Source organism: Candida dubliniensis, chromosome R (assembly GCF_000026945.1).
Source record: "Candida dubliniensis CD36 chromosome R, complete sequence".
NCBI classification, from domain to species: domain Eukaryota; kingdom Fungi; phylum Ascomycota; class Pichiomycetes; order Serinales; family Debaryomycetaceae; genus Candida; species Candida dubliniensis.
In genome coordinates this window covers 1,102,708-1,128,222 of record NC_012867.1, presented here as the reverse complement: position 1 = coordinate 1,128,222, position 25,515 = coordinate 1,102,708, and the positions used below count along the sequence as shown (strand labels likewise).

General features: G+C 31.6%; 11 protein-coding genes across 11 annotated transcripts; 7 read left to right on the top strand and 4 right to left on the bottom strand. All coding sequences in view use genetic code 12, as the record gives it.

Moving 5' to 3' along the window:
• Positions 1–580: 580 nt before the first annotated feature.
• CD36_30650 (small subunit of the clathrin-associated adaptor complex AP-1, putative) lies at positions 581–1,042 on the bottom strand (the record flags this gene model as incomplete). The annotated part of the gene is made up of 1 exon (XM_002422031.1): positions 581–1,042. One exon carries the CDS (start codon positions 1,040–1,042, stop codon positions 581–583), a length of 462 nt encoding a protein of 153 aa, XP_002422076.1.
• Positions 1,043–2,328: 1,286 nt separating this feature from the next.
• On the top strand, positions 2,329–4,284 carry CD36_30640 (alpha-1,2-mannosyltransferase, putative; the record flags this gene model as incomplete). The annotated part of the gene is made up of 1 exon (XM_002422030.1): positions 2,329–4,284. One exon carries the CDS (start codon positions 2,329–2,331, stop codon positions 4,282–4,284), a length of 1,956 nt encoding a protein of 651 aa, XP_002422075.1.
• Positions 4,285–4,371: 87 nt separating this feature from the next.
• Positions 4,372–5,508, bottom strand: CD36_30630 (alpha-1,2 mannosyltransferase, putative; the record flags this gene model as incomplete). The annotated part of the gene is made up of 1 exon (XM_002422029.1): positions 4,372–5,508. The coding sequence occupies one exon, from the start codon at positions 5,506–5,508 to the stop codon at positions 4,372–4,374; it is 1,137 nt and encodes a 378-aa protein (XP_002422074.1).
• Positions 5,509–7,104: 1,596 nt separating this feature from the next.
• On the top strand, positions 7,105–8,163 carry CD36_30620 (inositol hexakisphosphate kinase, putative; the record flags this gene model as incomplete). Its single annotated transcript, XM_002422028.1, has 1 exon — positions 7,105–8,163. The coding sequence occupies one exon, from the start codon at positions 7,105–7,107 to the stop codon at positions 8,161–8,163; it is 1,059 nt and encodes a 352-aa protein (XP_002422073.1).
• A 671-nt stretch (positions 8,164–8,834) lies between these two features.
• On the top strand, positions 8,835–10,730 carry CD36_30600 (ATP:glycerol 3-phosphotransferase, putative; the record flags this gene model as incomplete). The annotated part of the gene is made up of 1 exon (XM_002422027.1): positions 8,835–10,730. One exon carries the CDS (start codon positions 8,835–8,837, stop codon positions 10,728–10,730), a length of 1,896 nt encoding a protein of 631 aa, XP_002422072.1.
• A 214-nt stretch (positions 10,731–10,944) lies between these two features.
• Positions 10,945–11,931, bottom strand: CD36_30590 (conserved hypothetical protein; the record flags this gene model as incomplete). The annotated part of the gene is made up of 1 exon (XM_002422026.1): positions 10,945–11,931. The coding sequence occupies one exon, from the start codon at positions 11,929–11,931 to the stop codon at positions 10,945–10,947; it is 987 nt and encodes a 328-aa protein (XP_002422071.1).
• A 1,084-nt stretch (positions 11,932–13,015) lies between these two features.
• CD36_30580 (conserved hypothetical protein) lies at positions 13,016–13,435 on the top strand (the record flags this gene model as incomplete). The annotated part of the gene is made up of 1 exon (XM_002422025.1): positions 13,016–13,435. The coding sequence occupies one exon, from the start codon at positions 13,016–13,018 to the stop codon at positions 13,433–13,435; it is 420 nt and encodes a 139-aa protein (XP_002422070.1).
• Positions 13,436–14,686: 1,251 nt separating this feature from the next.
• On the bottom strand, positions 14,687–15,508 carry CD36_30570 (covalently-linked cell wall protein precursor, putative; the record flags this gene model as incomplete). The annotated part of the gene is made up of 1 exon (XM_002422024.1): positions 14,687–15,508. One exon carries the CDS (start codon positions 15,506–15,508, stop codon positions 14,687–14,689), a length of 822 nt encoding a protein of 273 aa, XP_002422069.1.
• Positions 15,509–16,795: 1,287 nt separating this feature from the next.
• CD36_30560 (conserved hypothetical protein) lies at positions 16,796–18,856 on the top strand (the record flags this gene model as incomplete). The annotated part of the gene is made up of 1 exon (XM_002422023.1): positions 16,796–18,856. The coding sequence occupies one exon, from the start codon at positions 16,796–16,798 to the stop codon at positions 18,854–18,856; it is 2,061 nt and encodes a 686-aa protein (XP_002422068.1).
• A 263-nt stretch (positions 18,857–19,119) lies between these two features.
• On the top strand, positions 19,120–20,715 carry CD36_30550 (arginine permease, putative; the record flags this gene model as incomplete). Its single annotated transcript, XM_002422022.1, has 1 exon — positions 19,120–20,715. One exon carries the CDS (start codon positions 19,120–19,122, stop codon positions 20,713–20,715), a length of 1,596 nt encoding a protein of 531 aa, XP_002422067.1.
• Positions 20,716–21,820: 1,105 nt separating this feature from the next.
• CD36_30530 (conserved hypothetical protein) lies at positions 21,821–24,649 on the top strand (the record flags this gene model as incomplete). Its single annotated transcript, XM_002422021.1, has 1 exon — positions 21,821–24,649. The coding sequence occupies one exon, from the start codon at positions 21,821–21,823 to the stop codon at positions 24,647–24,649; it is 2,829 nt and encodes a 942-aa protein (XP_002422066.1).
• Positions 24,650–25,515: the final 866 nt, after the last annotated feature.

The window sequence follows — 25,515 nt, the reverse complement described above, 5'->3', positions numbered from 1 at the left end:
ATTACTATGTTTTTGTATCCTGTCGTTGCCGTATAGTTTTAATCTGTATTATCGTGCCCCTTTATCACTACACAGTAGAGCATAGATAATTATTTACACCATATTTAGACGAGAGAAACTTTACTTGAGAAAAAACCAAGCTGTGGTGTCAAGACGCGTATGTTATAGTATGTTCATGAATTACATCATATTGATATTCAATAGAAAAAGTTCACAAGAAAGAGTAGATGATTCATTTTTGTTAAAACTATAACACCAATAAGCTTGACAATTAGTGGTTCAAATTTTTCAAACCAGAAAACATTCCAAAAATTGGGGAAATGAAAGAGAATCGGAATTGAAGTGTATATGAAATGTAGACAATCAAATGACAATGTAAAAACAAGAATCTAAAAACTTCAGGTGTCCAAACTAAATGGTTATCGTAGTTGAAGTTTTACAAAAGATCAACCATATTAACCAAGTTTCAAACTTAAGATAACATCAAGAATAGCTAAAATAACATCTATTAGACAACTTATACCAACACACACACACATATATATATATATGTACATAAATATATACTAACCTTCCTAGCTTATGCTAATATGTTCTCAAATTCATCCATATTTTCTAATTCATCCTGTTGGTTTACTCGTTTCAACACTTCTCGTTTCGAACTTTCTTGTAAATATCCATCAATCAACAATTCATCCAATATATGATATGCTTTATCAAATCCAAAAATAATATCCAATTCACATACATTACCATATAATTTATCCATTTGTTCAACAAATCGATGAATAATTTCTAATCCAATCAATTCATTATCGTCAGAATTCACTCCAATAACAAAAAATAAACTAGCATATCTTCGATAAATGATCTTTAAATCTTTATATTCTAAAACATTACACATTTTGGCTCGTCTCGATAATATTATCGTGCTCAATTCTCGAATAATCTTGGATTTCTCCTTTTGCAGGATTGTTTGATACCATTTTGATAATCTGGTTTTACCTTGTCGAGATATAAGGAATAAAAATTGAATCGCCATTAGGGTACACAGTTATTACTAGTAGGTGTTGTTCGATAATGTTTGATTTTGATTTTCATATTGTTGATTTTTTTTTTTTCCGGTTGGCATTATGCTGTTATGAATTTGGCCTGGGAAGGTCGTGCCCATTGGCAAACTCAATACTGACGCTTTGAGTTCTGTCATATTAAACAAATGGTGCTATTCCTCCAAAATGCTTACATCTACAAGTGATTTATATATCTAGAACAGCATTTACGATGCCAGCTAACCTTCAACTAAGTGAAAGATCCTAGATACTCATACTATCGCAACAATTGGTGTGGTTCAAAGTACATACAACGGAAGATTCAAACAACGATGATTAGATATTTGCTTATTACATTTAGAATAGCTGGACAACCATTTCTGCTTACGTTGTTTTGTCCCACTACGCCAAATAAAGTTTGAATCGTTTTTGTGTTGGAGGAAGAATAAGCTTTGTTTTGGTGGGAGTCACCTGAGAGGAGGAGGAGGAGGAGGAGTGTTGAAGACTACGAAAACAACGAAGAGAAAGAGTATTGTTGAAGTTGACAATCATCTGCACATCAACTGTTTTAGGTTCTGTCTTGTCAAATATTATCATTCAATTGTATTATTCATTTCAAAAAGAAAAAAAAAAAAAAAAAAACAGAAAAAAACAACTTTCGTAGTGTATTCTATGGAGAAGAAACCCAAATCGATAATATCACGAATGTTACAAGTAGGGGAATTGGTACTTCCAATTTCAAAGTAATTACTTAAAGAAGAAAAAACGGTTCTAGATCAAAGTTCTAAAGATTGGATTGGATTGATTGTAATTGGTGACCAAAACAAATACACGCCTCGAAAAAGGAAGGGGAAAAAAAATTGAGTTTGGTTTCCATATATTTTTTTCACAGTGAAGGGAAAGAACTTTTCATTTCGCATACATTTTTTCTTCTTCTTTCCTTCTTTCTTCTTGTCCCTCAGCTATATTTACGAACAACACTAATAGAATAATAACTTCTTCAGTTCATTTCCAATTTCCAACTTTCATTTTTCTCCCACCTTCCCCAATCCATTTTTCTTATTATTATTGTTATATTTTATAACATTCATCATTAGTTGGAGATAAACGTAACTCAAATCTAGTTGATAGTCGAATTGAAAGATACTAAGACGTGGCTTTGAGTTTGTTTATGGTGCAAGCACGTCGACATTATAGACTTATTGAAACAAATTAAATAATCCACCTCAGTGTTGGCAACTGTTTCCCATCTTTTTTCCAATCCACAGAAAATAAGTCCATGTTTCAACAACTTGGTTATAGGCTACGATTGTTTCGTCGTCGTCACAAGTATATATTTATTAATTCTATATTTTTGCTGGTCATAATAATATTTCTTTTATATTCATACTGGAGTAATCTTCCCGCTGAAGATAACTCGGCAATTATCAATGAAAAGGGTACATATCATCATTCATTATGGGATTCCATAAATATGGCTTTGTTTTCGCCGAAAACCAAACCTTTTGAAGAAAAGAAACCTCAAGTTAACCCAAATAACATTCAAGAAATGGACGTCGAGTCTGATCATGTATCAGGTAAACCTACAAATACACAGCATAAACAACAACAACAACTGAAGGTGCAGGTGTCGGATGAAACTTACCAATTGAATTTGAAGCTAATCAATGAACAACAAGAAAAATACAATAGACTACACCCATCTGAACAAAAAAGACTACAACAAGGTTACGAATTTTTCGATGATATTTTTAAAATCTTTTATCAAGCCAAACCCAGCGTTTCTCAATTGAACACTTATCCTTCTAAAAATAGAATATATCATGCCCGATTCGATTCGTTGGCCAATGACGATACTATATTTAGTGAGAAATATTTATCCCAGTTTTTACAATTGAGTAAAGAAGAATTGGCTGCCATGAAGAAATCTCACAAGTATGTTGTTGAGAATTTACCAGAGAATGCCCCTGATGGATTGTACAAAAAGAACGGGATTGTTTATGTTGCTGGTGGAAGTTTCAATTGGCTTACATTATTATCGATAAAGTCATTGCGTGCAGTTGGATGTCATTTACCCATTGAAGTATTTATTCCTAAAATTGAAGAGTATGAATCTGATTTGTGTAATAGAATATTACCAGAATTAGATGCCCGTTGTGTATATATGAAAAATCAATTAGTGAATCCCAACAAAGGCAATCTGGAGAGTTTTGCTAACAAGTTTGAATTCAAAGGGTATCAATATAAAGCATTGGCAATATTATTATCGAGTTTTGAGAATGTGTTGTTACTTGATAGTGATAATATCCCCGCACATTCACCAGAAGAGTTATTTGAGACCGATCCGTTTAAGTCTTACGGGTTGGTAGTCTGGCCAGATTATTGGAAACGTGCTACGTCTCCATACTACTATAGCATTGCTGACATTGACATTAGTGAAAAATATTTGGGTAGTAAGTATAACGAGGTTGAAGGACAATATACTGATTTATCAGCTGAGAAAGGATCAGTTGACTTGGATAAAGTACCATTGCATCAACGATTAGGAAGCATACCTGACCCTACTAGTGAATCAGGTCAATTATTGATTTCTAAAAAGACCCATTTAAAACCATTGCTATTAGCATTATATTATAATTTGTATGGACCATCTCATTATTATCCTTTATTTTCACAAGGATCAGATGGTGAAGGTGATAAAGAGACATTCTTAGCAGCTACAGTTACACTAAACAAAAAATATTACCAAGTTGCAAAATTCTTGGTGTCGTTGGGCCATTTCAAAGTGCCTGGTGGTGATTTTGAAGGATGTGGAATGGGACAATTTGATCCTCAACAGGATTTGGAATATATCAAGTTACGAGAACAATATGAAAAAATACCAGAAAAGAATAAAGAAAAACAGCATCAATTTAAACTACAGCATCAAATGTTGGAAAAGGGACCAGAGATTTTATTCGTGCATGCTAATTTCCCCAAATTGAATCCGTGGAAGTTAAAACAAGAGAAAAAAATATTTGATGCTCAAGGTAATCGAGTTAGATTGTATGGGCCAGGTATGATAAAAAGAATTGGGTATGATTTTGAGCGGTTTCAATGGGAAGGAATGAAATACTTGCTATGTATTTATGATGTTAAGCTACAAATTTTCGAAGATGTCAAAAAATCAGATTTATGTGATGAGATTTTGGAACATTTGAAATTTTTGGAAAAAACACAGAATATAACAGATTAAATACGTACACCAAGGATTGGTTATAGGAACCGGAATGACTATAACATGCAATACCAATAAAGATATTAGGAAAACAATACAATTATTTCAACCTTGTAGAATGTTTAAAAAATGGTTGGTACAACTAAGTTCACTCCATGTAAAATCTTCATTGGGATTACAAGTACACTTGTTCTTAATGTACAAGTCAATATCTTGAGGACATTGTAGATATGGAACATGATAATAACCTATATCTTCAAACCAATGAATATCTTTTTTCTGTAAGAATAATGCCACAGCAATGGAATGAATTGGAGCATCACCCCATCGTTCATAATAGAACCCACCTATATTGTCCAAATATTGGAAAAAATTTTCATAATCATCATTATTAAATATATCAAGATTAGCGATTTCAAAATTAGACCAAAAATGACATAAATTATACCAATTATATTCATTAGTCAATAGAGGCAACAATTCGGAAATAATCATATTATCATTTATATATTTAGAAACATGATTCCATAATGTTGGGATGGTTTCCGAATATTCAAATAATGAAATGACAAATCCATATTTTTTGTCATTAATCATCATATATTCAAACACATCATAATTTATATCACAATATAATTTGATACCAGGTTCTATTCGCCAATAATATCGATATTGTCTAACCAATTCATGCTTATAAAAAAACCCAGAATAGAATCGACACATGTGTCGATAACTTTCTGAATCTCCATAGGGGACATTAACATAATTTTGTCTAATTTCATTAGCTAATGATATATTTATATGTGATGGATATGACCAATGTTCAGTTGGAATGAGTCCAAAATTGATTTTCCCATATGGGATTATTGATGATACTAAATAAATAAATTCATAATCAAAGGGAATGTCATTTAAAAAAGTATAATCATAATTGTATTTGTTGTTGAATCGATCTTGAATGTTTTGGATTGTTTCTAATACGGAGAACACATCAGAATTCCGACATAACATCAACATTGTAGCATTAGCTTTTTTTGGTGATGATAGAGTAGGCTTTTCAATACAAAAGTTTGCTGTATGGGTATCTGATTCAAGTATTGATTTGAGTTGTTCACGAGTGGTATATTGATAACATGTTGTAGAAGATCTGGTGATGCTAAGAGATTCGAATAAAGGTGAAATTTGAGGAGGGAATGTGAATAAAAGTATTGCAATCAAAATGACCACCAAATGCCGTAGCATTGCTAAGCAAAGAGTCTGCAATCCAGTCAAATATTTATCATTCTTCGAATGGTTCTATTTGACAGGTTTTTTTTTTTTGTCAAGCAAAGTTTGAACACAAGTTTTTTTTTTTTTTCAATTGGTGTCAATTGTAATGAAGGTATTGTTGGGGCTAGATCTAGTTGCAAAAAAAAAGTGAATCTGATGTTAATAGATACACGGTATACATGTGCATACATCTCAGCTCTAGGTGTTCACATTGTTGACCATTGGTTAATATGAAGAAAGTATCGCTTCTTTTTCGTTTTCTAGATTTACAAATATCGACATTGAACGTTACACCACATATTGCAAAAACTAACCCCTCATTTCTCTTGCTACTTCTACAAATACAAACTACAATGTTCTTGAAAGTAACAAAACAAAATTACTTTGCCATTATAAATCAGGAGAAGATAGTAGCAAATGCAAGATGTAAATTCTTGGACTAAGTTGAATTTGCAACTGCTGCATTTTCCTCCGAATCTTGGTTATATAGATGTAGGAGACACGTCAATAATCTTATTGTTCAGCAATAATGGATCTAGGACAGCATACATTAACTAATTTTCCTATTTTAGGTTTCACTTTATACTAGCAAAATAAGAAAACAAAGTATAGAGAAAACAAAAGCAAATTTTCGTCTGAGTTTTAAAGTTTGACTTTGGACAAGCATTCCAAATGAGAATGTGGTACGTGGAAAAAACAAACAAAAAAAAATATGAATAAAAAGCATAAGCAAATAGATAAGAAAAGAGATAGAAGGAAATAGGGGCGTGGGCAAGATGATGTCGTATTTCTCTGTTTCTGTTTGTAGTTTTGATTTATTGTTGCTGCGTGGATGATGGAATACTAATGGTGGTGGTGGTGGTGGCGGGGTGCAAAGGTTTTTTGAATCGCGATGAACACCACGTTTTGCAATTACCACACAATTCTAAACCTGAAGCATCAATAACCATAACAACAATAATCTTCTTCTCCCCCCACCGAAAAAAAAAAGAAAATAGTCACACATCCACTTTATTTTATTGACAAAGTACTCAAATTCTAAGTGACTAGATAAGCTGGCCCAAAGATGGCCCACATGTTCCTTAGATTTTTTGTTTCTTTTTTTTTTTTTGCTTTTTAAAACCAAAATTGAAAGAAAATCTTCACTAACTTTTTGGATTAGTTTTGTTTTGTTTTGAGATAGTAACTCTTTTGTGGCCTTTTTTTCTTTCTCCAAAACCTAGTTTGTTTGTTTTTTGTTGCTGATACATAACATTGTGTGTTATTTATCATATATTGAGTTTCAACATTAGGAATGCAAAGATATAAAACTATCTGTGTATCCTAAGAATTTCATTTTTTTTTTTTTTTTCAAACTTCCCCTGAGGTTAAGTTCATATTTAAATTCATTATTTTGATTCCTGCTATTCCTTTATCCATCATTAAGAGTGCAACATAAAATAGATTATATATTTCGGGGGGTCCGTAACAAAATCAAAAAGAACCATTTAAGTTTGTGTTTCTTTTCTGAATTGTGGGATATTTCCTTATATATATTTTCTTTTTGGTCACGTTTGCACGATTCTTACGATGGTGTTAATTGTAGTTGATGTACTTAGGAAAAAAAACTTTGATACCGGTGTTGTCATGAATAATATTACCACTTCCCAAATGAAGCCATTCAAAAACAAAGTGGGAGGCCATACACCTATATTCTCAATATCAAAGCAAGAAATATGCAAAGAGCTCAACAAAACAGAACGAAACTTTTACAGAAAGATCTCCAAAAATCATCCCTTATTTTATTATATGGCAAGGTATAAAGGCAGTAATGATTCCCAATTAATTCTAGAAGACCTTACATCTCAGTTGAGAAGCCCATGTGTATTGGATTTGAAAATGGGGACAAGACAATATGGCTGTAATGCGACCATCACCAAACAACAATCACATCAAGCTAAAGCCAAAAGTACGACAACAAGAAAGTTGGGAGTGAGAATATGCGGACTTCAAGTCTTCAATTATCAAAACAAACCTTTTTGTCAAGATAAATATTTTGGCAGAAGAATAACCGTTGGTAAACAGTTTTGCAAAATTTTAGCTAAATTTTTATATAATGGTCATGACATTTATTCATTATTAAATCGTATCCCTCATTTAATCAATCAACTTAAAGAATTGTACACAATATTTACTGGGCTACCAGGCTATAGGATGTATGGTAGTCTGATATTATTAATGTATGAAGGAGGAGAAAACAATCTGGAAAATCAAGTAAAAGTGAAAATTATAGATTTCGCTAATGCAGTAATGGCAGGAGAAGAAAATATAGATACCGTTACTGTCCCACCACAACACCCTGATTCACCAGACTTGGGCTATTTACGAGGGTTAAATTCATTAATTGTTTATTTTACATTAATTTTTAGCATTCTCAGCCGGATAAAAATAAGTAACACCGAGGAAATGGTCGATTGGATTCAAGAAAACAAACAAACTTTAAAAGAACAATCGTGTCCCTGGTTGGATGATTATGCCGAATTAGACGGCTTGAAAGATGGTGGTATTCATCAGGATATGAGTGGAGATCCTTTTGATATTGAATATCCGGAATATACATTAGAAGAAGACGAAGGACTTTCGGAGTAACAGGTGCTGCAATTTCTAATTGTTAGTGAATGAGTGGGTGAGTCAGTGAGTGAGTACATAAACGAGTCAGAGAAATAGAAATAGTTTGTGTGTGTGTGTATAGATGTGCATTTAGAGATTAATTTTAATACCAACAGATTCCAAATTTCTGGGCGTAGATAGACCCTTCTGTTAATAAAGACTGGCATAGTTTTTTCTTTTCCCTTTTAGCGAGGTTTGAGACCATTGGTGGTGATAAATACTCACCATTTGGTAGCAAACAAGTTGCTAAATGGGTGATTATTTCTTTTTTTTTTTTAGTCTTTGTTTTGTTTTGAAAAAAAATTTTTCAAAAAATGCGAATTATATTTTTCCTTTCGATGGGAAATAGATTTTGGTCCGAGGAACGACTTTTGATTTGCTGGTTTTGACACACACTAACACTAACACCAACACCAAAAAAAAAAAAAAAAAAAAAGAAAAAGGCGGGCAAAAGAAAATGAAAAATATTTTTTTTTTTTCTGTTTTGCTTTGACTTGTTGGTTCCCCACCTTCCCCCAACTTCTAAAATTTCCAATCTAAATTATGTATAATCTTTTTCTTTTGCTAACAAATAAAATCTGAAATCTCTTTACTCCTTTCTTTTTATATTTATCTATTCCAATATTTATATATTCAACTAACTATCCACTATGCCTCGTCGTGTCAGTAATGCACCATGTATCCCTGTTGTAGCTACAATTGATATTGGTACTACCTCAGCAAGAGCTATTATATTCTCCGCAGAAGGGGAAGAAATTGCCAAGCATCAAATCGAATATTCTACCACTGCTTCAGAGGCACCAGAAAATTCCTCAAACACAGACCAATTCAGAAGAAGATCTTCATTATTAAGACACGATGAACCCATTTTCTCGGCTGAAGGTATTGCCATTACCCTCAATGACAATATTATGATTGAAAATAATAAATCATCTGTTGGTCCAACCATAAGATTTCCACAACCAGGTTGGGTTGAATGTATGCCAGTCCATATTTTGGCTAATGCAGTTCAATGTTTGGTGGCTTGTTTGATATCATTGAGAAAAGTCAACCAAGATCCAAATTTAAAACTCAAATACAAAGTCAAAGCCATTGGTATTGCCAATATGAGAGAAACCACCATTGTTTGGTCGAGAAAAACCGGGAAACCTTTGAGTGGTGGTATCACTTGGACTGATACTAGAACTTCAGAAATTATTCAACATTTGGAAAAAATGATTGATGAAGATAGAAAAGCCGAACTCAAAGAGAAAACTGGGTTGCCCTTATCGACTTATTTTTCTGCTGCCAAATTGAGATGGTTATTGGATAATGATGATGTCATTAGAGAAGAATATGAAAAAGGTGATGGTAATTTAATGTTTGGTACTGTTGATACTTGGTTGATTTATCATTTAACCAAAGAAAAGGCATTTGTTTCGGATATCACTAATGCCTCTCGTACTTATTTTATGGATTTAGAAACTTTGGATTATGATGATGACTTGTTAGACTTTTGGGGCATTGATCCTACAAAAATCAGATTACCCAAAATTGTATCTTCTTCAGAATTCTATGGGGAATTTGCTGCACCAAAATTATCCAATTTGGGTTTCCATAATAAAATCACTCAAGAAGCTTATGATATTTTGAAAACCATTACTGGGGTTCCAATTTGTGGATGTCTCGGTGATCAATCTGCTTCGCTTGTTGGTCAATTGGCATTCAGTTCTGGTTCTGCCAAATGTACTTATGGTACTGGTGCTTTCCTTTTATATAACACTGGACCTCATAAATTGATTAGTAAACGTGGTGCCTTGACTACTTTTGGGTTTTGGTTTCCAACATTAAAGGGAAATGATGGGAAACCTCATTATGCCATGGAAGGGTCCATTGCTGTTGCTGGGTCGATTATTCAATGGTTGAGAGATAACTTGAAAATGATTGACAATGCCAAAGATATAGGTCCATTGGCTTCCCAAGTGGAAAATTCCGGTGGGGTGGTATTTATCCCAGCATTTTCTGGTCTCTATGCGCCATATTGGGATGGTGGTTCTAGGGGTACTATATTTGGTATGACACAGTACACATCGGCTGCACACATTGCCCATGCTGCATTGGAAGGGGTTTGTTATCAAGTAAGAGCTATTTTGAAAGCAATGGCCAGTGATGCTGGTGCTGTGGATGACTTTTTGGAAGATGCGTTATCTTGTCAAAACACCGACAAGTTATTATCGACATTAGCTACAGATGGTGGTATGTCTAAAGCCGACGAAGTTTTACAAATTCAAGCTGATATTTTGGGTCCTTGTGTTACTGTGAAACGTGCACAAACTGCAGAATGTACTGCATTAGGTGCTGCTATTGCTGCTGGATTATCATTTAAGAATGAGGAAGATCGTATTTGGAAAGATTTGGATGATGTAGTGGCCAAAATCAGTGGATCAAGTGAAGAGATGGCCGCTAACTCATTTACTGCCAAATTATCTGATGAAAATAGAAGAAAAGATTGGAAACGTTGGGAAAAGGCTGTGGAAAGAGCCAAGGGATGGTTAGAAGACGAATAGATACGAGGGACATGTGCAATTTTTTTTTTTATATGAAAAAGAAAAACAGAAATGAGAAAAGAGAAAAGGAAATATTATAGATTCAAACATTAACTTATTTATTTATTTAGGAAGTTATTGGTAAATGTATTTAAACATTGTTAATTTTATTTATTTATTTATTTTACATATATATATATATATAGTACTACTAGTAATAATGACGAACAATACATTACTCAAAAGATGAATCATAATCATCTATATCAACCTCAAAAGATCTTTCATATATCACTTCTTGGAGATTTTCAATATTAAATGAACTATCACCAATATTTGGTTCTGGATCATTTTTTTCAAAAATTTTGAAATTATTATTGAAAAATTTATTTGTTTGCTTTGCTAAAACATCAAATTTTTCATTCGACGATTTAATAAAAGTTTGTAATTCTTCATTTTGATTATTGAATATTATAGATGCTCTTTGTTTGACATTATTACATTCATCTAAAGCTTGATTAACAATAAATGAAGCTTGTTTTTTCAATGGAGAAACTGTTTCACGATTATTATTAAATATTATTGATGCCTTCTTTTTCACATTTGTGCATTCATCAATAGCTTGATTCATTAAAAATGAAGCTTGCTTTTTCAATGGACTTTGATTTATGGTTTTTCTAGGTGGCGATAATCTAATATTCAATTGATTCAATTCTTTTTCAGTTTGTAAATATGCTTGCGTATAAATATCTTGAGAGCCATTAAGTATAGCTTCTTGACGTTTACTTTCTTCTATTTTCTTCGATATTTCCAATAATTCCATTTTTTTCATCTCTGCCTGTCTTTCATGTTCATGTAATTGGACCTGGCAAGAGGAATATTTCTCTAGTAATTTTTGTTGTTCGATCTGTAAATGTTTGAGCGATGTTGGTGGATTTTGTTGTTTTGGCGGTGGGGAAGAGATTGGTACTTCAATTGATAAACCGGGTTTTGTTAAGGTGGTAGACTTACGTTTGGTATTAGGAGATTCAGTGGTTGATTTTTTTGGCGACAATGAAAACTTGACTAATCCTGTTGATTCACTAATCTTTCTTTCCTTGGTAGGTGATAATGACAGAAGTTTGTTTGGTGAAATTGGAGTAAGAATGGATGATCGGGTTCTAGTGGGAGTTCTAGGTGCAAAAGAGGATGCAAATTGTTGTTGTTGTTGTCGTTGTTGCATTGTCAACAATTACTATCGTCTAATAATTCTTCTTTAAAAAAAAAAAGAGAAAGAATAATGAAATTATTTTTCTGTTCTATTCTATTTTATTTTATTTTTTCAGTTTTAGCAGTAGTCTTTTGATAAAATATTTGCAAACGTTGAAATAGAAAATAGTGAGAAATTAAAATTGCTACAATAAAATGCACAAGTCTGTTTATATTGAAGTCAATTAAATTTTAAGCCATTGAAAGATAGAGTATAACTGGTGTAATGAGTTGTGGTTATTCTTGTAAGTGGGTGTGAGGAGGAGGAGGTAGTGGTGATGGCAGTATTTTCTTTTTTCAATTTGTGCAGATTTCTACATTAGGTGAAAATATAAACAATAATTCGTTTGATTATTTTGCAACATTTTTTTTTCGTTCTGTTATGTCCGATGACAAAAAGTGAAGTATCAACTTATCACGTGCGGGCAATTACAAATCCAGACTGCTCTACAAGTTCCACTTTTTATCAAAAGTACACACCGCACTTGATGGACCCATCTTTTTTTTTTTGTTTCCCCTCCGCCACTCAATATGTTATTTAGAACACACCAAATCTTGTCGCCTAACTCCCTTCATGATTAGTGTATGACCCCACCATGACTACCCTCTTCCCATATCTTCTACTTTCTATCACCAACACCAGAGACTATAATTAATCATCCAAATAATATGTGATATTTATTTCTTCCGGCTTTGATTGATACAAAATCACACAGTATTATTATTGTTCTTTTTTTTTTTTGGCTTTTGATTTTTGTTTCTAGATTGTAAACAGTAAATAACTTATTCACACACACACAATTCTTCTTTTTGATACTCAAAATTTCATATTTTCATATTTTCATATTTTTTTTTTTTGCCTTTGTTTCATTAATTGAATTCAATTCATTTTTTTTCTTTTTAATTTTCCAAATTTTTTTTTTTTTTTTCCTTTCCTTTCTTTTCTTTTCTTTTCTCCTTACTTATCTTCCATTAATTTGAATCTTGATATTGATCCATAGAATTTATATCATCAATCAAGTCTTTCCTTATTAATTTGTTTTTGTTTTGCCCCTATCATGAGTTGTTTTGCCAAAGTTAAGTGCTTTTTAGCCTGTATCGTGTTATATTACATTTCATACTTGTACAATTACAAATGTCCAACTTTAACTCCATTGCAAGAAGGTGTTGAAACCATTTTACATCCATTACATTCCCACCATTCAGTCTTGTGTGATTACTTACACACTGGTATTAACACTGTTGAACCTTACACTGCTAAAGTTCATGGATTTTTAGATGATCATGTTCATTCTCACCCATTGTTTATTGAATACAAAGTTGAGGATAAATTAACCTGTGCTAAGAATCAATTTTCTACTTATGTTTACCCTTACATCCATCAATTGTATCAATTCACTGATGCTGCCGAAGTTCATGCTCACGAGCATTTGAGTCAAGTTTATGATAAAGTTCAAAAAACTTTGAAGAAGGATTAAAATGATTGTACTGTTGTCGCTAAAGCTTGATTTGATTATTGAGAATTAATTCATCTGCTGTTTATACAAATATGTGTTTACTATTCAGGTTATTGAATTGGATCAGTTTCATGGTTTATTTTTTTGTTTTATTTTTGACGTTTTTATAGTTCGTTTTTACAACTTATGAATATACACAATTACTACATCCTAGAAGAAATTTAGGAATTAAGGGTTTTAGGGATTGTTTATAAAGTAACTGAACACTCTATGTAACTAGACGTCTTTGAATTGCTACAGACCTATTTCTACAATTGTTAATTTGACCAAAAAAGCTTTCTTTTTTTTTTTTTTCAAGAACTGGTCAGTAGTAAATGCCATATGCAAATCTTATGAAAAATTTTTGACGTTATTGTGACCACCTCATGTTTATTTGTTGTTATTGTCTTTTACGACGGCTAGCGGAAGTGTGAAAGTAATTGACATTATTTTCTCCGCTGGTTCTGGTCTAATAATTTTTTCCGCAATTGAATATTTATACTTAATGTCTAAATTTTCTCCAGATATCCCTTGATAAACATTTAAACCCCTTTGAAAGATCCAGTTTATTCTTTGACACCAATTGTTTTTTGCAATACAAGGCTGTTTATTATTTGTAACTAAACTACTAACTTATACGAATCTTTAGAGAAAACATTTTTTTTTTCTTTTTCGATTTTGTGTATCTGATTGTAATACTGCGTTGTCAGGTTAAATAAAGCAAACATGATGTCTATATACTCTTCGCTAAAAAAAGCTACTTGCAGTTGGATGCAAATTATAAACGCCGGAAATTTGATTGGTTTGGTCTTGCTAAAGTCACCCAACCTGCATTTCCCATACTTTTTCCCCAATCAATATACATTTATCACTTGGTAAGACTAAACCAAAACAACCCCCCCCCCCCAGAGGAGGTACACACGACTTTGAATCGATAGTAATTACATTGGAACCTGTTTTTTCTTTTTTATGTGTGCTAATTAATATATTCATGGAAAGTTAATGAAACTATAAAGAATAGAAATATAAATATTAAACCGAAAAATTACCCAATTTTAAGATCAACCTAAAACCGAAAAATACCCAACCAAACCAAACCGAAAAAAGAAAATTAAACCTATCATGGTAGTTGGTTGATACAACAAACTACCAGATTAAAAGAAGAATTGAAATCCCCTCCCCATTATTATTGCACACTTAAAATTTCATTAACTTGTTTGACCACTACTCAATTTAATATTTTTTTCCGTGTTCCTTCTTTCTTTTGCAATCATCATCACATTCTTCTTCTCTTTCATTAAATTCAGCTCTTTCATTAGATTTCAAAATAATAAGTTCAATTTCAGAACATTGCTCACCAATAGATTCATTATAAAGCTTGTATAACCCTTTGTCGTCAACTTTACAGTGCCAGAATTTGATCTTGTGGTCAAGAGCCAAGTAGTAGTTACCTTCAGTGTAAACAATGGAGAATCCTTTCTTGTGTAAGGCATCCTTTTGTGGTGGTTTGTCAAATTGGAATTGATGATTAGCAACAATTTCACCAATAGCATGTTTTTCATCTCTCAAGACACCATCTCTTAAAGTGATGAGCAAGTCGCAATTGTCGTCATAAAGCTCACAGAATGGGTAGTTGCAACGTTCAACTCTTTCGCAATCATCATCACAGTCACCATCACTGTAGCCACCACGTTTGTAGTTTCTATGACCCTTCTTCTTTCTCTTGCAATCATCATCACAGTCTTTATCATTATCTTCTTCATTGAATTCAAAAGCTTCGTAACAGTTTTTACACTTGGAAGCATCATAAGTTTCTCTGCAACCATGGAATAATTGACCATCATCAAGTTCATAAACAATATCTAAATCAACATCTCTACCCCAGTTTTTACCTTTATGTTTCAATTCTTTAACAGCTAAGGCAAACTTCCATTCAAAAGTATCGAAATCACATTCGAATTTTTCACCTCTGGATACACCTTCACCACGGGAAACATAACCAGCACTGACAACAGCCAAAGTAGCTAAAGATAAAGTAGCAATAGAAAACTTCATAATGATTAATTGATTGATTGATTGCTTGGTTTGATACTTGAGTAAGTAGTGATGAAAAGAAGAAAAAAAAATGAATATTTGGAGGAACTTTCGGGCTATATTTATAGTTTTCGTTGCAGTATGTGTTGTAGATGTTGTTGTTAGGTTCTAGTAAGAGAAACATAGTCAATGGTTTATTGTCTGCTTGGTGTATTAACTCTGGTGTAAGCAATGGATGTGGTCAGCTTAATTTTTTGGCTGCTAAAATTTGTTGGTGCGTGTGCAAAGAATCAATGTGTTTTGCCAAGATAATTAGCCCATCAACACTCAAAAAATATGACCAAACCTACTACCAATGGGTAAGTGTTCAACCTTGTGAGCTGTTCAAGTTAGTTGCTGCGTAGAGTAACTGATTGACAGAAAATAGGAGAACATTGGTAGGTCTTCCTCCAGCAATACACCAAGCACTGGAACACAGCTAAGTATTGGTTGTTGTTTTCAGTTTTCTTGGCAAGGAAAGGTGATACGGTTCAAATATCGGGTTGAAATCCGGTTAAAAACATAGTATGGTCAAAGCCTATAAACTGGTTGCAAATTTGTATTAATCAAAGCTTTACGGTTAGGAATATTATCTGGCTAACCTGATTAATTCTATAACTAAAACCATTACTGTACTTCCCTGAGTATAGCTTATTTTTAGTGGTGTTGTTCCACTGATTAGCTTAGGTGTGATAACCACATGTGATTGGAACACCTGATAGAAACACTAGTCCTTGTTGATAAATTGAAACGTTTTCATTGATTCTCTTCACTAAATACACTTGCTAACACATATTATATGGATTTAAGAACAGGATAAACAACAAACCACGGGTCTCATTTTTGGCAACTATCAACACATTTCAAATTTCATTCACCGATTAATCACCTCCTACAAAAATAAAATAACACGTCTCTGCTATTAATCTTGCTATCTTATTTCCAGCATTAGAAGTGATAACCGTTATACTTATTCTTTAGTCTTCTTATAAACCAATATAACTAGGAGTAATTTAATTCTTTGAATGCTAAAAATTGTAAATTTGGACACTAACTTTTTGTTACACTCAATTCTCTGTTCTTCTGAAACACAAAATGGTGATAAAGATTTTTCTATAGTGTTTTTCTATGCCAATAAACAACACTAAGAATACACCGTTTTATTTATCATTGCTCCTCCTATTTTCCAATAGTGTTTAAAACTTAGCGAATTAATTTAGAATCACATTTAAGAATACCTGGGATACACACACATATTTACCAATTCTTATGGGTATTCCAGAGTTATGGGATTTATTAAAACCTTCCTTTGGTAAACGAATATCACTTGATGAATTAGTTGATCAATCCTTAAAGGAAAGGCAACGACCACCACGTGTCGCCATAGATGCATATCTGTTTATTTTCCAAGCAGATCATAGTAGTATTATGATTGATGAAAAAGAGGGAGTCCTTATGCAAAATGTCATGGCCAAAATTCTAGCATTAGTGGGGTTAAATATTTCTGTCGTTATTGTATTTGATGGTATTTTAAAACCTTTCAAATTGAAAAGCAAAGAAAATGAAGGATTGGTTTATGAAGATGAATTACAAAGACTTTCTCTAGTTTCTAACTATTCGGAAAATAATCCATTTGTGGAACAATTGAAAATTGAATTATTTAATAATAAAATTGAATATGTTCAAGCACCAGGTGAAGGTGAAGCTCAATGTGCATATTTACAGAAACTTGGAATTGTTGATTATGTCATATCACAAGATGTTGATGCATTGGTATTTGGTGCTCGCCAAGTATTAAGAAATTTCAGTAGATTTGCTGAAGATATTGGGAAATCCCCACCGAAAACTTCTGATATCACAGCAAGATCATCTTATTATGTGACTCCGGTGGATATGGATAAAGTTGAACAAGAAACTGGACTTACGACATCGCGACTTATATTTTTAGCATCGCTTCGAGGAGGTGATTATTCTGTGGGGGCTAAAAAAATGGGGATTGTGAATGCAAAAAATTTGGCATTAAGTGGTACATCAAAGTCAATGTATTATACAGAAAATAAAAGTAAAATACAATTGAGAGAACTACAGAAAAGTCCACAGAAACTTAAAGGACCTCCTCCAGATTTTGCCAATGAATTAATTGATTGTGTTCAATCCACAGACAAATCTATAAAGCTTCATCCCTGGGACCTGAGATTAGATCCTAAGACTCGTCGATATAGATTTGATTCTTTATTGAAAAAAATGAATTTTTACTTACAGGAACAGAATAGAGATATATTCGGACGGAAAGTCACTTTTCAAGAGGAATTTAAATTTGATGAATATTATACTATGTTATATTTGTTTCCTTTGGTGTCAGATCAAATACCGATATTTACACCTAATACTTTAGGAACTGGAGAATTCGAATCAGACTTACACATTAACCTTCCACCAAAAATAAGAGTATCGAGACTAAGCAATGCCAACAGAAGAAAATATGTACAAATAGTGGGTGAACCAATTAATGAATTACCAGAGAAGCAGAAGAAATTATTTGTTCCTGAGCTGTATAATTGGTCAATAAAGCATATTATATGTAAATTGATGACCCATGATTCAAATTGGATAAAAGTTACTAATTACAAAGAAGATAATGGTTTACCCAAAGTCATGCTTAAATATGATGCCTCAAATATATTTAAAGAATATCCTGAGTTGTTAGAAGCTAGGAGAGCATTGGATAATAATGGCCAACCACAATCTCCAGGTAAGAATTATGTATGGGTATCACAATCTTTAGTTGAACATTATAATCCTAAATTGGTTGATGAATATGTTGAATCAAAAAAAGAAAAAGAATATATAAAGAAGTACAAATTTTCTCCTCAAAAGACAACATTAGATTCACTTGAAGTTTCACCAATAAAGAAATCAATACTAAAAGGGCCAGTGCCCTTTAAATTAAAACCTAAATCACCAAGAAAATTATCTCCTAATAAATCAACTACCTTATCACCTAGGAAACGAAGCAAGCCGGTATTATTACCTGGTCAAAAACAATTAGATTTTTTCTTGGTTAAAAAGAATAATAAAGAAAATGCCATGAAAAGTATACCTGAGCTAAAACCTAATGATAAGGAAATTATTGAAGATAATCCATTTTTAGATTCTTTCAATTCAGCCATTAAAGACAATGAGGAAGTAAAACGGAATTATCAACAAGAAGAAGAAGAAGAATCCAGACCAATTGAAAAGCCGATAACTGAAGAAAGAGAGAGTTACGATGTGACGTTTTCGACAACTATTCTGCTTGATCGGATATTTATTAAGGATTCGGGACTTTAAATTAAGTATTTTAATGGTACTAGTAATAGTTAGGACAAGTTATAGAATTAAACATTTGTTATTTCCAAGTGAAATGAGTTAGAAAGACAATACTTTGTATATATTTGTTGCACTGCCGAGGGATCGAGATCTTTTTCTCCAGATTTTATCTTCTCCTCCACATTTAATCCAACACCTGAAAAAAAAAAAAGAAACAGGTACGCTACGTAATAAAAAAGAAATCTATTTCACGCTATTCCTCCTAATATGATCATTAGTTACTTATGAATGAAGAAACACATTTACTTACTTCATCATTTAATCAACAAGAAGTGGGTAATGAACACCCAACCCATCCCCACCCTCATCCTCATGCAAATACAAAACGACTATTGACATCATTACACACATCGATGATATCTCTTGGTGGAATTATTGGTACTGGATTATTCATTGGAGTTAGAATCACTCTTTTAAATGGTCCCATAATATCATTAATGTCATATTTATATATTAGTTTGATATGTTTTTATATTATTCAAGCAGTGGGGGAAATGTCGTGTTATATGCCATTAAATGGATCATTATGTCAATTTCAATTTATTTATATATCTAATCCAATTGGAATAATTAATAATTTTATTTATTGGATAAGTTGGTCAATTACATTAGCTTTAGAATTGAGTTTAATTTATAATATGTTGAAATATTGGCAATGGCAATGGTTAGATATTATAGGTGAAACTTGGATGATTTTTATAATTTGGACAATATTGACAATTTGTAATTTATTCCCAGTTAATAATTATGGGAATATTGAATTTATAATCACTATATTTAAAATTTTTTTCATGATGGGATGGATTGTCATTAGTATTAGTTTAATAATGAATAATGGATCTGGATCTGGATTCAAATATTGGAATAAAGATTTGATTTGGGGTATTGATTATATTAAAGTGATTGAAAATCCTGTTGGGTCAAAATTAATTAATATCTTGTCATCATTAATATCATCATGTTTTACATTCCAATCAATTGAATCGGTAGCGATTTGTTCTGGTGAAATTATTGATGTTCATAAAAATTTACCACGAGCAATTAAATATGTTGTTCTGAGAATTGTGATATTCTATATATTGACATTGTTCTTATTGACTTTAATGATTCCAAGTAATGATCCACGCTTAGTTTCTAGTGGTGAAGGTGACAACGACATGTTCTCATCGCCATTTTTAATTGGATTGATCAATATGGGTATGAGTTCAAGTTCATTTTTACTTGGTTTTTTCAATTTCATTATATTAATATCAATGGTATCAGCAGCTAATTCAAATATTTATTTTGGTTCAAGATGCTTATTATCAATGGTGGAAGAAGGATATTTCCCAGTCATGTTTGGGGAAACTACCAAAAGTGGAGTTCCATTAAATGCTATATTGTTAACATCATCAATTGGGTTGATTTCTTTATTGTCTAAATTCAAATCAATTGATATTTTTTATAAATTGTTGATTAATTTATCTTCAACTTCAGGGTTGATCATGTGGTTATTTATTCTGATAAGTTATTTACAATTCAGGAAGGCATTGGCATTTAATTCAATTGTTTATGAAAATTTGGCATACACGGCGATACATAGATTCCCTATGATTAAATTTAGCTATATTACTATTGTTAGTATAGTGACAATTATTATTGGTAATGGTATCGTTAATATTTGGGAATTTAGTTGGGACCTGTTTATTAGTTGTTATTTGACACTGATTATATTGATAGTTGGTAGTGTTTGGTTGAGTATGATTTGGAAACAACCCATTTTGAAGAAGGTTGAAGATATAGATATATTCACCGATCAATCGGTACATGCATTCAAATAGATAAGTTATTTATAGAGTAATAGTGTAGGACTTTGCCAATGTTGTTGTCAGAGTTCGTATGGCTGGAGATCTAATTTTTGAATAACTAATAACTATAATAATATGTATATATTCACTCTTATAAACACTTATAAATCAATGCCAATTTCTAAAACATTGAAGTTCGCTAGTTATAAATTAAATTGTTAGTAAACCATGGTTCATTTTTAGAATTCTAGGTCAGAAGTGGTAGATGCTGATCAAGCTGAAATAACAGCATCCAATCCTTTTTCCGGAATCAAGGCAACATTTTGTTTTTTCCATATTCTAAGTGCCTTTCAACGTAAACTAAAGGATATAGTTGAAGCAAAACAAAACCACTACTACATTGAAGGAATTAGGTCTGTATTTATACCCAAAACCAAATCAAATGCGTCGATGTAATTAATATTATATCATATGAGGAACACGAAATTAGGGTGCAAACTGTTACAACATTTGGCGTGTCGTACTGTATATGAACTGTTTCGATGCCAAATGCAACACGTCCCCTGTAAATAAGTGAAGCCCGCGACTTGATGATTATTGATTACCTTTCTCAGGGATGTTGATCTTTGTGATAAGTTGTCCATAATGTAGAATAAGAGATGAGAAGTTGTGCAAATATAAATAGACGTTGCAATCTCACCGTAATTGGATTGAAATGAATGGCCTAATTAACTACAATTGATTACACAATAAGCCTATATAGTTCATGGAGAAAACTTATGTTTCTTACACATTACATCTTTCCCGAAATAACATAATCTCACCACAGTATAAGTGATACTTTGTATTTACTGGTTATTAAGGGATAAAGAATTGAATAGGTGTGTGTGTGTGTGGGATCTAACATTTTGATTACATGCACACTACTTTCACATAAAAAAATACAGATGATAGAAATACGATTATGAGAGAGATCATCATCATCATCGTGCACGCAAGCCAAACCCAAAACAACACACACGCAAAAAAAATAAAAAAAAAAAGAATCACTGTATTCACATTAGCAACAAAAATACAAACATCATTATTGCCTTTAATTCATCTCCAAGTCTTTCTTTGATTGTTGCTGTAATTGCAAATGGCATATGGAATTAAATTGATTGGAGGTATAATTACCTTATATTTGTTTTATGTATGGACATTTGTATGTCCGTTGACTACAATTGACACTGATTCTACTAATTCATTAACACCTATCAATCATCATTTTTGTTCATTAAGTAATAAATATATTAAACCTCAATTTTATCCAATATATCAATCCCACATTAATCCTGTTTTGATCAATTTAGATGAAACTTTACATGTTGGTGAAAATATTGATAAATCAATTGAAATAATCCATAATTTTAACCATCAATATAAAATAAGTGAATATTACCATCGGATATGTGATTTATTAATTGATTCAACTCAACAAGGAATAAATTATTTCCAAGATAATATAGCTCCACAATTATCAAGATGGATCAGACTATTTATATTGAGAATTAGAATGTATTATGAGATTTCTAAAATCAATTTAGAGTATTATTTATATCCAACAATTAATAAATTTTATAAACAATTTGTTAGTAAATTAAAATCAATTGAATATATTAATGATTTTATAAATTGGATCAATGAAATTTATTTAAAATTGGCTACATCTAAACATGCATTGAAATTACAACAAAAATCCAATTTTTTACAAACTGAATTTAAAAATTTGGTTACATTTGATGATTTTAATCCTAAACAAATTAAAAATAATGTATTACAGATTGTTAAAGATATGCTTGGTGAAAAATCAATTGAACAAAGTTTGACTGATGAACCAACTAGAGATAAAATACCAATGGAACTAACCCCAACAGGGGAAACTACCTCCAATGAAACACCAGTTTACCAAACTTCAAATGATTATGTGTCGGTTAATGAAGTGCATGTGGAACAAGTTCCTGCTGAGGAAACTCCAGATGAAGAAACTTTAGTCGAAGAGACTCTGATTGAAGAAACGCCTGTTGAAGAAATCCCAACTGAGGAGGAACCAATTGAAAAAACTCTTAAGGAAGAAACATCAATTGAAGAAATTCCTACTAAAGAAACCTCCATTGAAGAAACCTTTTCTGAAGAGATTCCAATTGAACAATACCTGGTTGAAGAAGAGGTTGTTGTTGAGGAAGAAATTCCAAGTAGTAATGATGATGATGAAGATGATTCTGAATTTGAACTTGAACCAGAAACCATACATATAACTTCAACTATTGTGGTAACCAATAGTGAAGCTGAAGCTACTAGTATTGATGGAGCAGTTTCTACTGATGATCCTGTTTGGGGACCAATTCTTCATGAAATCAATTATTGGGAAAATAAAGTTAATAAAACCATGGTATTGGCACTTAATAATTTGAAAATTGAAATGAAACCTAAAATTGATGAAATTATCAACAATATTAAACCAGAAATTAGTGATACTTTACAAGATTTACAAAAAACCAATTATGAACAATATCAATTGATTCATCGGAAAATATCTCAAATTAATAAAGATTATGAAGAAATTAAATTAACCAATAATAGTTTGATTGAAACTATTACTCGTCAAGAAATCAGAGATGATATTTCTAATTGCACGAAAATTTCAGAAGATGCATCAGCTAAAATTCAAGAAATTTTAAATAATAATCATGAAAAAATTTTGACAATTTTTTATGATATATTACAAGATACCATAGATATTTTAGAAACTTCTAGTGAATCAATTATAAATGAATTTAAAAATCAATTGAATTATTTTATTTATCAATCAGAATTAAAAGATTATGATGATGAAATAAATTGGACCATTTGGAAAAAATATCATAAAATTAAAGAATCATTATTTGAATTTAGAGACAATTTAATTAAAGATGCTGATGATTATCAATTGGATAATAAGAAAAATATTGATAAATTGACAACAGATTCATTGAATGAATGGGATAATTATTTAAAAAATATTGAATTTCATTTGAATTTTTTGATTCGTGATAATATTGAATTTTTACAATTGATTAGAGCTAAAGCTAATATTGCTTTTCAAATGAGAGAAGGATTAGCTGATGAATTGAATAGAATTAAAAGGGAAAAAGAACAAGAAAAAGCCAAGGATATAAAAATTGAAACTCCTGAATTGGTTGATATTCCAGTGGCAGGAGCAGTAGATGCAAAGCAAGTATATTTTGAATATTCAGACGATTCGGAAGAATTGAGAGATTTTGGAAATGATCTGATTATTGTTGATTCAAAGGAGGATCTTGATAAATCTTCAAAGAAATCATCATCTGCTAGTCAAGATACAGAGTCAGAAATCTATTATTATGAACATACTGTGGGACCTAATGAAGATGTTGCTGATGTAAATGATTTTATTGTGGAAACAACAATTGTTGATTCAGAACAATCTACTGCATCAGGGGAAGCAACCATATTGAACCATGACAATGTTAAAAATGAGACAGAAGCTATAGAAGAAGTTGAGGTTGAAATTGAAATTGAGACTGAAGTAGAGGTTGAATATGAAACTGAAATTGAAACGGAAATTGTAACCAACACTCAATTAGACATTCAATATGAAACTGAACTTGAAATTGAATTTGAAACTGAGTATGAGACACAAATTGAAACTGCATTTGAAACACAAATTGGGGTGCCTAGTGTTGACACTTCTTCTTCATTACAAGATGTTACTGCCCAATCTATTGAGACTTCATCATATCGAAGTAATAATGGACAACCTGAAAGTATGATTGATAAAGACAACGATGACGAAGATGATTATGATGTGGTTGTGGAAGAAGAGCAAATCTTGATACTAGAAGAAGATGATGATGATGAAGAAGACGAAGAAGAAGAAGAAGAAGGAGAAACTACCAAGAAAATATAAATAACAACAGTTAATGGAGTAGTGGATCAGATAAGATTGAAGCCCGTCTTAATACAATTGTAATTATAGTTATGTTTGATTTAATTTGATTTGTTTATACTTATACATTACCATAATCAGAGATTAAATAAATAGATAAACATATTTTTAATACTAATATACAAAGTTATCATAATTATTATTACCCTTGTATGTATCACGTGAATATAGGTGGGGCAGGATACAAAATAAAAAGAAAAAGAAAATCAACCATGTGTTCCTAAAAACAAGAGGTGTTCCCATTTGATTGTATAAATTCCTCGATGTTTTATGGTTCTATAGTTTTACTAATAGATCACAGTATTGCTAGGACAGTAAAAATGAAGAAAATAATAGATAATAGAGTTCTTTGGTTGAAAGGATGGTTCAATTACTTTTCTCTTTCTTAAGACCAAGATTGTCCGGGGTTGTATGTTAACTTTAAACCATATACAATATAATATATAAGCTCAATATCAAACTTTTTACAGTTTAGAGTGAAACCCCATTTCTATATAAGTTGATTATTTGATTTGTTATTGATAGTACATTATATTTCAATAATAAAGAAAAAAAAAAAGAAGGTTTGGTTTGTTCAATGACGGAATGGTGATTATTATTATTATTATTATTATTATTATTTATAGTTGTTAATAATAATACCATCTAATCGCCATCCAATGAAAACCAAGCAACGTAGTATAAAGTTAAAAGGGATAATTAAAAGTTTAAGGGAGGTGTATAGAAGACAAACAAGAAATAAAATTAATATAAAAAAAAAAGAAAGAAAACTGACGATAAGGCAAACGAGATCCAAGTGGAATTACGTAGTGGTAGTAGTGGTGGTG